The sequence below is a fragment of the Sinohyriopsis cumingii genome, chromosome 3 (genome assembly GCF_028554795.1).
Source record: "Sinohyriopsis cumingii isolate HCF-2022 chromosome 3, ASM2855479v2, whole genome shotgun sequence".
Classification (NCBI taxonomy): Eukaryota; Metazoa; Mollusca; class Bivalvia; order Unionida; family Unionidae; genus Sinohyriopsis; species Sinohyriopsis cumingii.
This window is the reverse complement of record NC_142963.1, coordinates 93,417,556-93,429,944: the sequence shown is the minus strand read 5'-3', so window position 1 is coordinate 93,429,944 and position 12,389 is coordinate 93,417,556. Positions and strand designations below refer to the sequence as shown.

Genomic DNA, 12,389 nt, shown 5'->3' with positions numbered 1-12,389 from the left:
AAAACATAAAGATCTGTTTCCTCAATGAGAAACCAACCCAAATTATCTTTTAACTTCGTCAAAATGTTTAACTGAGCTAATGGGCTTGGTGGACACGTTTTCAATACCCCATCGGTAGCCTCATTTTCCTACATATAGCCTCATGAATTTGATCTGTAGAGGCGAATCTGGTCTTCAATCTAGTATTTACTAGAAAAGACCAAGCTAAAGGTCATGTGTATTTAATTAGCATGTATATTACATTTGCATAGCCATGTGGCCCAGAGATGATGGATCTTGTAATTTCTTTTATTCAGGTTTAATTACCAATGGAATATAATAGTAGTGTTTACCTAAGGAATAACACAGCTGTCAGGTAACTGAACAATAAAGATTACAATCACCTTGTAACCTTTTTCTTCTTTCTCTCCCTCTCATACACAGACACATTAACTGAAACAAATATCTAAAATTTCAAATAAAATTACGAGCTGATTTGACCCGGATCATCTTCATAAACTGGCCCACAATAACAAATATTTTTTTAAAAATATGCTCAGCATAGACATAATTTTACACACTGACACGTTACTGCCTCTCACACACACACACATGGACACACTAATTTATGACTTATCTGAATATTTAAAAAACAAGAATTTGGTTGAAAACAACATTTGACAAAGCAATGTTATGTTTATTTTTTTTACGTCACTGCTGTTAGGTTGCCAAGCATCGTGTGTCACATAAACCTTGTTTAGGTCAGAACCCTTTATCTTTCATCAAAGGTCAGTACTCCAAAATAATATTTTATTTACATATTATTTTTTTGTACTCTAAATCACCTATTATGTCCTAAAATAAGAAATTGAGACTTTTAATTTGACTTACATTAGTCAAGTATACCTTATGCAAAACAAATGTGTTAATATGACAAAACTTTTAAAGTGTAAGAGAAACAAAGATTCTGCATAAAAAGGCTTCAACCAAGACATGTGAAGCCAGTGTAGAACACTGGTATCTATATCTCGCACATATCATATTTAGTTAGTATTATACGTAAAATTCTTTAACACATTTCAAGAAAATTAATTTTGAACCCCAGAATTTCCATTGACATGCCTACTTTGGTATAAGATAATTTTGGTATATACAAGTCATTTTTGGTTTTTCAAAACTTAAACATTGGACAATAGCCGTATTCAGATACAGCCCTGTTCTGTATCTCTGGCTGCAAATGTCTTGAGTTTGCCGTACACCAGAGTAGAAATAAGCCAAAGCCAAAAACCAAGAGGAAAAAAAAAACTACTCATAGACTGACTCACTCCAGGGACAAGCAAAGCTCATGAAACTCTTTCTCAGTGTTGAGCACTGTCCTGCCTTGACTTCTGCAGAAATGTATACACTCCCAGCAAGAGCCAAGACATGACTTAGTGGTGGTGCTCTGGTGGGGAGGACCAAAGCACCTTTGGAGTAGGCAAGAGCGGCTGAAATAAGGCAATAGCATGTGGATACACTGTGTTTTGGTTTTCAAAGGGAATATTTGAACTTTTGATGACAAATAAATCCATTATATTTTATCCTCCATGTAAGCCAATAACCAAATCACTTAACCAATGTTTTGCGTCTAACAAAATTTCCTTTATGCTGGATTGTTATCATCTATATAGACAAGACATGGATGGACAGTAGGGCGATACCAGCAGATTTATCTCCCTCATGCTTTCACATTTTCTCTGGGATTTATCCAATGAGTATACTTAACTTTAATAAAGGCAATACATTAAACAACTTCAGTAGCTTTTTATTACAAAATACTTAGAAAAGGGTTTCCTTATTATTTATTAATTTTATTCATACTGTACATCAGAAATTAATGGATTTCATTTCCAATTCAATATGACATTAGGAAATTACATGTTAATATATGGCATAATTAGAAATGAAAAACATTTCCCATTTCATTCAAATAATTATCAAACATTAAAGAACAAGTTTAAGTGAGATACATTGTCTTAAGTTTCAGAAAATGTATTCAGTGGAAGCACTGATGAACTCTTAATCGAAGTGACAATCCCCATTGGGTCAACACTATCTGATCAACAGGGAAAACACTTGCATGTGCTTAGTGATTATACAATTTTATTCATACAATGAGGGAGATCAAGCCATCAAAATGGATACCAGAACAGAAATGAATTTAAATTATTCACGAAGATGCACAGTCCACTGATGAACTGTTTACCACTGTTACAGTGAGTTTACTGGTATATAAAAATCATTTGATACATGGAGATGTACTTGTAACATTAAAAAAAATATAAATACAGTTCTTGATAATGTTTATAGGAGTGCTTGTGGATAAAACATGCTACTAGAACAACTATAAATGACACTGTCTGCATGTACAGGTGTCAGAGCAAGCCAGGCCTATTATGAATACATCATAGGGAGATGCATGCAAGATACAGGAGTTGCGCATACCTGCATTGTGCCCACAGGTGACATGCCCCTGTTGCCAGGTGAGAAAAGATGTACAAAGGCCAGCCATAGCTTGCCATAGCAAACTTCATGTAGTGAGTCATGTTTCTGATTGTCATCCATGGTTTGGGGTTGTCTGTCTGTGTCTGACCCCCAAGTATGTGGGGACCTGGGCTGACAACAAATCGATTTGCTGAATCTGAACTGGAAATTCTGAAAGAAACAATAAAAAACCCTGCATAAAAAACTATGTGCAAATATTTGTTGAATATCATAGGTAACAACATGGACACCGAAGGACATGAAATCAATTTGTGAGCATACGATGAAAAATCAATATTTTCTGAATGTTCATTTTCAGACAGACAACAGTCTCTTGCTATAAATCAGACCCAAAGACATGGAATAGTTTTTTTTTGGAGTGGAAGGGTAAGAGGATTATTTGTTTAAATGGCAATTCAAATAGTTATCCTTTATGATGTTTTTTGGGTAGGATAACCAATATTCTGTAATAAGTACTCATTTTTTGTGCAAACTGTTCTCATTTAACTTAGTCATAAGTCTCCATGATGACTATTTCTAAGTCTGTAATCTGAGTAGATTTTCGATGGTTCAACATTTTTGTGACTACAGGGCTGTTGTGACTGTAAGTCTTCTGCTTGCTTTCAGGTCAATGTACAGTGTCCATTTCAACATGATCTGTAGGAATGCTATTACGACAATGGTCTTAAACTAAGTAATAGAAAAGAGTGAAAACCAACATGTTTTTGTAAAATTCGACAGATAATTTTCTTCCCAATAATACAAAAGTGAAATGCAAAAATAATTAGGGTATTGCAAATTACATCCCAAATAATCTTAGAATTTCTTACATAAGCCCTAATGAATACATTTCTGAATATGGTGGTGATCTGCCACTAATGTACCAATGGCCTAAATTGTAATGATATGCCACTAATGTACCAATGGCCTAAATTGTAATGATATGCCACTCATGTACCAATGGCCTAAATTGTAATGATATGCCACTAATGTACCAATGGCCTAAATTGTAATGATATGCCAACAGTTTTTTAATGAATCACATTAATACAATCCAAGAAGTCTTTGTCTGAATGTACTATAATACCAAGATAATGTCTCTGTTCAAGAATATTACAAAGCACTTTGTAATTCCAGAGAAGAATAATCTGAATAAATAATTCCAGCCCAAATGAAAAGCTGAACACAACAAGAAGACTGATTTCTCCTTCAGATGTTACTGCAGGAATAAACAATTTTCCGAGTAAACAAGATTATAAAGCCCTCTACATGACCTAGGTCACCATTAGCATTTTCTATAATAAAAAAACTATTACTTAATAGAAAATTCCATTCTAGAAAATTATGTTACTAAAATTATAATAAAGAATATGGTAAACACAATGACCTTTACTCAGACCAAGATAAATATGATACCTTCTATTGATAATGATCCTAATATTAAACCTACACTCATAGAGAAAAAATTAGCTATATCATGTTTATAGAATTTTAAAACAAATCAATGATTTTGGTCAAGTAGAGAATGAACTTGATTTTGGACATGGTCAGCTACAACATACAATAATATTTAACATAACTCAAAGCTAATAGTGAATTTATATAATAATAAAAAAATAAAAAACAATGCGAACTAAATATACATAACAATGAGTATTTGGTAGTCTTGGAGTAGTTTCATTTTCTGAACACTGCAAAAATCTCCATCTTTCTTGAGCATGGGTGAAATCAGAAATGAAGTCAAAGAGGCATTGGGTCGTTTTCTTATATCAATCAGTAAAAACAGTAGCTTCAAGTTTTGTAATTAGTTCATGTGATTGTTATTGCTCTTGTTGGGTTTAATGCCATTTTTCAGCACACGATATGCTATGCATGGCGGCCAGTATTAATGGTGGAGGAAGAATCCGGGAAAATCCCAGGAAAAACCACCGACCCATGAGAAGCTACTGACAAGCTTTCTCACATACCCACATTAGCCAAATCCTAGATTCGAACCCACGCAGACAGAGGTGAGATGGCAGTGATCCGTAACAGAGGGTTCATGTGATAGTACTGCTGAAGTGTCACAATAACAGAAAACACTCAATCCACATCAACAGACTAAGTGTATACCAGCTCTCTGAACTAAATGGATTTACATATAATGTAATGATCTCAGTTCCTTTAGGGGGCAAAAGATTGTATTTGTTGCTTTTATAATTCACTGATCCCCTCGCTTAACTTAAATGACAAACAAATGCATAGCTACTACTCTCTCTCTCTCTCTCTCTCTATGTATATATATATATATATATATATATATATATATATATATATATATATATATATATATCAGTGATGCTTTACCAAGTCAACATGAGAAAGGACATGTTATTCATGTTGTGCGAGTCAGCACAAATTATAGGTAACCATTTAAATACAGAGAACATTCATAGGTAACATGCTTCACATTGTACATTAAGTTGAGAGCTTTTAATAGAATTAAGATGTTCTTCATAAATGGAGGGCACCAGAAGGAAAATGATTATTAATAATTTGCCAGTGTCTCAAGAACTTCAAAATGAAAATGCCCCATTTCCACAGTGGGTTAACACATTAACTCCTGGAGCTTTTTGTCATTTTTGCCTGAAAATCAAGTAGGAAACACATTTTGAAATCTATTTCTGAATAGACTCGAAAACACCAAATCCCTGGTCATCTTTCAATAACATACTGCCTAGTTGTGTTAGAAACATCATTTTTCATTGGCTATTTGACTCACGCATGAGCAGAAGGGTAAAAGTTTTTTTTTTGTTGCTAAACCGAGCCATTATTTTTGTATGGAGACCACTCTTTATTCCAAATGCCCATCTAATCCTACTTTTTGCAAAGGTTCATCTGTCTGTTTGCAGTTCATACTGGTTTGCCTTAGATCTGAGACCAAAAAGTCTAAAATCTGGACACAAAATCGGAATCTGACCACAGGCTAATTTTGGGTTAAAAAAAAGGTCAGGTCCGAAAAATAAGGTTTTTCTATCTGTATTTTGTAGCAGAACTAGATATTCTAGATTATTTGGTATCATTGTAGAGCTACATCTGTCTACCTTTCTATAATACCAACCACTTTAGTGTATCATGCATGACCATGATGCTACAGAGCTTGGCAGTAGGCTACTACCTCCTGCCCCATAAAGTCATCGCTAGGGGTAATGTGTTAAACACTTATTTCAGGCAGATTGGATAATATTTTGGGGGGGAACAAGCCCAATGGGCAACTGATTCAGAGGGGCCCAATCTAGATTTAGGAGGGGATCTTCATGCAACTGGATTTTTGAGCTCTCAAAGGCCAAAGAAAATCCTGTTGATGATGACAAGCTATCTGTACAACTGTAATGTGCCTTTTTCTGTCTGAAGAATGCAGTTGTTCTGTTTGAAAGTTCAGAATAGCAACTGTAGTTAGATCTAATCCCATGTGGTAATCATATTTATACAGTCATTTCATAATGTTGTAAAAGTCTATCTATCAATACTGCTGTTTTAATATGAAAATATGAAAAGCGTAATAAGTCTTTCTCTGTCCAAAATTAATAAATATGGTTTGATCTGATTTTCGTGTGATGAACAAGAAATTCAAAGGAAAATTAATTGATATGCATTCATGGATCAAGTGAGTTCGACTCAATAACTGATAATTTTAAGATGATCTGTTGTGTTAAAGAATATATATTTCTTAAAACTACCATTGTTTTTCTCCTCTTCTGTGGAAAATGTATTTGTTTTTGCCATTTTTTTCAGGATATTGTTTTTAAGTTAATCCTCACAAATAGTTTTTTGTTTATGTTGTGGAACTTGTGGTACACTGGTCATCACTGATCTGAATGCTGTACTTGTGGTATACTTGTCATCACTGATCTGAATGTTGTACTTGTGTTACACTTGTCATATACTTATCACTGATCTGAATGTTATACTAGTCATACACTTGTCATATACTATCACTGAACTGAATGGTGTACTTGTGGTACACTAGTCATCACTGATCTGAATATTGTACTAGTGATACACTTGTCATCACTGATCTGAATGTTGTACTTGTCATACACTTGTCATCATTGAGCTGAATGTTGTACTAGTGGTACACTTGTCATACACTTATCACTGATCTGAATGTTGTACTTGTGGTACACTGGTCATCATTGATCTGAATATTGTACTAGTGATACACTTGTCATCACTGATCTGAATGTTGTACTTGTCATACACTTGTCATCATTGAGCTGAATGTTGTACTAGTGGTACACTTGTCATCACTGATCTGAATGTTGTACTAGTGGTACACATGTTATACACTTATCACTGATCTGAATGTTGTACAAGTGGTACACTTGTCATACACAATCACTGATCTTAATGTTGTACTTGTGGTACAATTGTCATCACTGATGTGAATGTTGTACTTGTGGTACACTTGTCATCACTGATCTGAATGTTCTACTTGTGGTACATTTGTCATATACTTATCACTGATCTGAATGTTGTAGCTGTGGTACACTTGTCATCACTGATCTGAATGTTATACTAGTGGTACACCTGTCATACACTTATCACTGATCTGAATGCCGTACTTGTGGTACACTTGTCATCACTGATCAGAATGTTGTACTAGTGGTACACTTGTCATACACTTATCACTGATCTGAATGTTGTACTTGTGGTACACTGGTCATCATTGATCTGAATGTTGTACTTGTGGTACACTTGTCATCACTGATCTGAATGTTCTACTTGTGGTACACTTGTCATCACTGATCTGAATGTTGTAATTGTGGTGCACTGGTCATCACTGATCTGAATGTTGTACTTGTGGTACACTGGTCATCACTAATCTGAATGTTGTAATTGTGGTACACTTGTCATTACTGATCTGAATTCTGTAATTGTGGTACACTTGTCATTACTGATCTGAATATTGTAATTGGGGTACACTGGTCATCAGTGATCTGAATTTTGTAATTGTGGTACACTTGTCATTACTGATCTGAATGTAGTAATTGTGGTACACTTATCATCACTGATCTGAATGTTGTACTTGTGGTACACTTGTCATACACTTATCACTGATCTGAATATTGTACTTGTGGTACACTTGTCATCACTAATCTGAATGTTGTAATTGTGGTACACTTGTCATTACTGATGTGAATGTTGTAATTGTGGTACACTTGTCATTACTGATGTGAATGTTGTAATTGTGGTACACTTGTCATTACTGATCTGAATGTTGTAATTGTGGTACACTTTGTCATTACTGATGTGAATATTGTAATTGTGGTACACTTGTCATCACTGATCTGAATGTTGTACTTGTGGTACACTTGTCATATACTTATCACTGATCTGAATGTTGTATTTATGGTACACTTGTCATGACTGATCTTGTCATTACTGATTTGAATTTTGTACCCATGTTAGACACTTGTCATCACTGATCTGAATGTTGTACTTAAGCTTTTGGGGATAACCTTGATCTGTCTGTATTATATATTCTCTGTATGTTCAAATGCCATTCCCAACTGCTTTCCTTCTCTTCAAGCTATAGTATATTAGATTGATTTCATTTGTTTCTACAAAACATTTATACAGATCCAATAGAACAACACAGTTGGAGCTTTGAAGCAGCCTATCAACATAGGAATGAAATGAATGCAATTAGTAGAGCTTAATTTGAGGGTGAAATGCATAAAAGTGACACTAATACTGCAGGGGTAAACTGGTCTAGGGAGATTATGAATGCAGTAAGTAGAGCTTAATTTGAGGGTGAAATGCATAAAAGTGACACTAATACTGCAAGGGTAAACAGATCTGGGGACATTATGGACGCACTAAAATTAAGTGTTTAGTAGCATCATAAAAGGAAATTCATTCTTCACTCACTCCATAGCTGCTGTTGCTGACTGTGATGTTGGCTGAGTGAATATGTCAGATGACTGACTCCTGACTTGGGGTGAATCATGATCTGTTGTAACTATAGACAACCTATTGTTCCTTCTCTCCTGTTTCCTGTACACTAAAATCAGGCCTGCAGCAATGTCTGTTGGCACCAAATCCACTCCCTAAAGAGGCAAATCTGTTTTATTTAGACTGTATAAAATTAATATTTGCATTACTTACATACTGTTATAATAATAATATTTAACAGTGTAATAATGTGAAATTATAATGAATTACATGTTATAATGTGATACAACATACAGCTATATCACAAAGCAGCACAAGTGAAGAGGGTATAGCCTTTATGATCAGGATCATTCTGAAACATACCCCACCTTCAATCTTGGTGAGTAATTAACTGGCGCAATTATAATCTTGCTCAAAAATATTTAATACACCTAACAAATTTCAAACCATTCCTTCCTCCATTTGCACAAACTTTAATTTGCAATTTGGAAAAATGTCTTTGAAATGGTGAGTGTAATATAAATCCATGCTGTTTTGGAGAGACCAATCAGCACAATGTACATGGGGAGCAGTGGTGTGATATTCACACTTATGAGGTAAAAAGTGACAAACAACTCAGTAAATAAATTATCAATTGTAAATCTTTTTGCATTTACAGTGACACTTTTCAGTAATTTAGGTTATATTTTGATAGGAAGAAAGACTAATGTATATACTTGCGTATAAGCCAAATAATTTAGGAAAAAATAAAGGCCTAGAAGAGGGGTCGGCTTATCCATGAGCCAATGTCTAAACTTGACAGCTTTTAAGTCTTTTTGCTGACTACTGTAAAGGCTGAAAAACTTTGGACACAAACAAATAAAAAAATTCTGTGAAAAAAGGGACCCCACACTTATTAATCTGTTATCAAGTACTATGAATGATTTTGTTATTATTTTGCATGTGCATATTTTCTGATTTCCCATCACAAAATTAAATAAAGGTAAATACAGACATCATAATTCGTGGGCCGGTTGAGTTTACCCGTGAGACCAGGCTGAACTATAATGTACAGTACTTAGCGTAAAGCATGCATAGCGTCACTTAAGTCCTTTTGTATTCCCAAATATATTAGATGCAGATTTTGCTTTATTCATTGTTTCGACCAAATTGCATTCTTCCAGATAACATTTCACCTAGTCCTTAATAGCTGTTCCATTTACAGTGAATCTTGTGCTCATGAATTAGTCATGTTCAATTATATAAGTGATCATACAAACTGAGGTAATATTTATGAAAAGGTACGCACGTTTAATTGTACAAGGCACATAACCATCATAACTTACATGTTCATGATGAGTGGTAATAATAAAGGCTAAAATTCTCATTATAGATCAACTATGATCATCATCAATCGATGTTTTGAACAACATCACAACTTTCCACACAATTTTAAGTTCAGCATCTCCTTTTGTTGATAGCTGGTGGATTTGTCTTTCATTTTCCGACAGCAAAACAGGCCAGTTAATCATTAAAACCCTGAAACTGGCTTGCGTTAAGAGAAAATTTTGACTGGCAACTATACCAATATATCAATGTGTAATTGCCTTTCATTCCATAATATTAGCATGATTACCGTAGTTTTGTAAAATGGAGTGTAAGGCATACCTCTCAACCTTTCAAAAGCCAAGTAGGGAGACTGAATAAATAAAATATTAGAGAGACTGGTTCCTAAAATCAGGAGGTTTTTCATGGTATTTTTAAAGCTTTTTTCCCACTAATATTGATCGATCTTTCGGGTCTAATATGGGTGAAATTCACAACGGACACGTGGTTTCTCCCTGTGACGCACCTATTTTCCCTCATGACGTGCTCTATTTTCATATTCTGGTCAGCTGTGGCCAAACCGCACAATAGTTAATGTTAATCTTAAATATACAAGCAAGAAAGCCAGCACGACTAATTAAAAGTTAATACTTATTAATGCAACTATTTTGTGAAAACGACTTGCCCTCCATCATGATTCAAAGAAACCTTGCAATACAAGCCCCAGCAATTGATTGGCAAATAAAGGATTACCAAATTTGTAGAACTAAAGGTACATAAATAGGTATCCTCACGGTATCGTACATGTGGCAACTATTTTCCTTTCACTGTATATCTGACTTTATTCCCTTATTGTCAACTCGTAAGGCATTTAGTATTGTTCACTATAAAACTTACGTATTCTGAATTAGATTTTTGAGGGCACATACTGCATGGTATGTATTTTCATTCCTTCTTTAACTTCAATGATGGTAATTAACGTTCATACATATGGTATAAAAATGCCAAGTGCTCACTCGTGTAAGTTTCTTTGGTGGGAATGTAGCCACAGCACATGGAACTACAGCATTCACGGTGATCATTCTTGGGATTGAAATTAATTGCGGACAATTTTATTGTTGTTTACTTTTTGTTCTGGTTTATTTTCTGATTGTACTGTTGTAGATGAAAAAAATCATAAATTTATGTGAAAAATGTTTAAACTTAACATTCTATTTAGTGAAGAAGCGAATTCTTTCTAGTAATTATTTCGTCACGACAATATTCACAGGTGACACAACAGAACATGGCTTCCATGGAATGCATACGATATATCTATTTATGAAGGACTTTTCTTTTATAGGTGACATGAATATCAAAGACATAATGTAATAATCAGGAGTTCTCAGCAAAAATCGGGAGATATTATGAAATCGGGAGGTAGACATGGAGTGACCCCAAAATTCTGGAGGTTTTTTTCCCCCCTGTGAGAGTTGACAGGTATGGTGTAAGGCTGCTTACATCAAAGCAAACTACAACTAAGCTTTTACAGTATTAGCATAATTTTCAAAGCATTATTTCTGAAACTTCATTACTGTATTTGGAGATATTAAAGTTTAGTGCAGTGGTGCCCATGATTCAACTTCAAGGGATGTACTTCATTCAGCGGAATGTACTTCATTCAGCGAGTATTCAAACCTACAATGTACATGCAGTGGTGCCATTATGTAAATATGTTCAGTAGCCCAATTGCGAGCATTGAATCAAAACGTATTGTTGTTCATTGTGTTGTCATACTGGGATCAATTTTAATGAGTTAGGTATTTACAATTTCAAGGCGAAATGAAAACGTAATTACTGGTGCACTGATATAAAATGTCCAATGCAATAATGCATAAACAAACAATAATTGAGTCAAAAGGGACAGGTAGTGTTAAAGCAACTCACGATTGTTCAATTCTTGTCAACGTTCGATCAAATTATACACAAATCTGAATTAGGCAGAAACAATCAGAAATCAAAATTAAATAAATTACTTTTCAAACAAGTTTATATAATTTCTTTTTAATAATTATACATGCCAAGCCCAAGATAAGTATACATGTACTCTTTGTTGATATATGTTTGCCTAAATACATACATTTAGAACTTACGGCTTGATTCTTGTGATATCTCGGAGTTGTGGGTCGGCTTATTTAATTCTGACCTAGACTCTAATTGTGCCAGGTAATTACTTTCTGAGATTTAATGTAGGGTACAATTCAGAATCTGTGAGATTATGACTATAATTATGCTTGGAGCAGTATCTCATACTCATTTATGTGACATTTGTGAAAACTGGTTTTTTATGTCAAGCAGTGTTAGACAAGAAAAACTAATACAGTTAATATGACTTAATATGGTGATAACTAAACAATTTTAAATTGACTGGATAAGCACCTAGAGCTGTATCATAAAACTATATATAAAAGTAGATACATACTTTAAGTAGACACAGAACTTATGTATTTAAAGATTCTAAAATTATTACAGACTCTATAATACAGACTCTAAGTATACACAGACTCCTAAGCAAAAACAGGCTCTGAAGTATACACTGTCTCTTAAGTATAAACAGACTCTAATCAGATACTGACTCTTACATATACACAGACACTAAGCATATA

At 34.3% G+C, this 12,389-nt stretch overlaps 1 protein-coding gene across 4 annotated transcripts in view; it reads right to left on the bottom strand.

Moving 5' to 3' along the window:
• Positions 1 to 12,389, bottom strand: part of LOC149803302 (diacylglycerol lipase-beta-like) — a 104,873-nt gene that overhangs the window by 83,475 nt on the left and 9,009 nt on the right. For all 4 annotated transcript variants that reach the window (XM_089952997.1, XM_089952998.1, XM_089952996.1 and 1 more), the window contains exons 4-5: positions 8,416 to 8,594; positions 2,464 to 2,673 (exon numbers count right to left, since the gene is read on the bottom strand). In XM_089952997.1, coding sequence (XP_089809123.1) covers positions 2,464 to 2,673; positions 8,416 to 8,594 — 389 coding nt within the window. The remainder of the gene's footprint in view (positions 1 to 2,463; positions 2,674 to 8,415; positions 8,595 to 12,389) is intronic.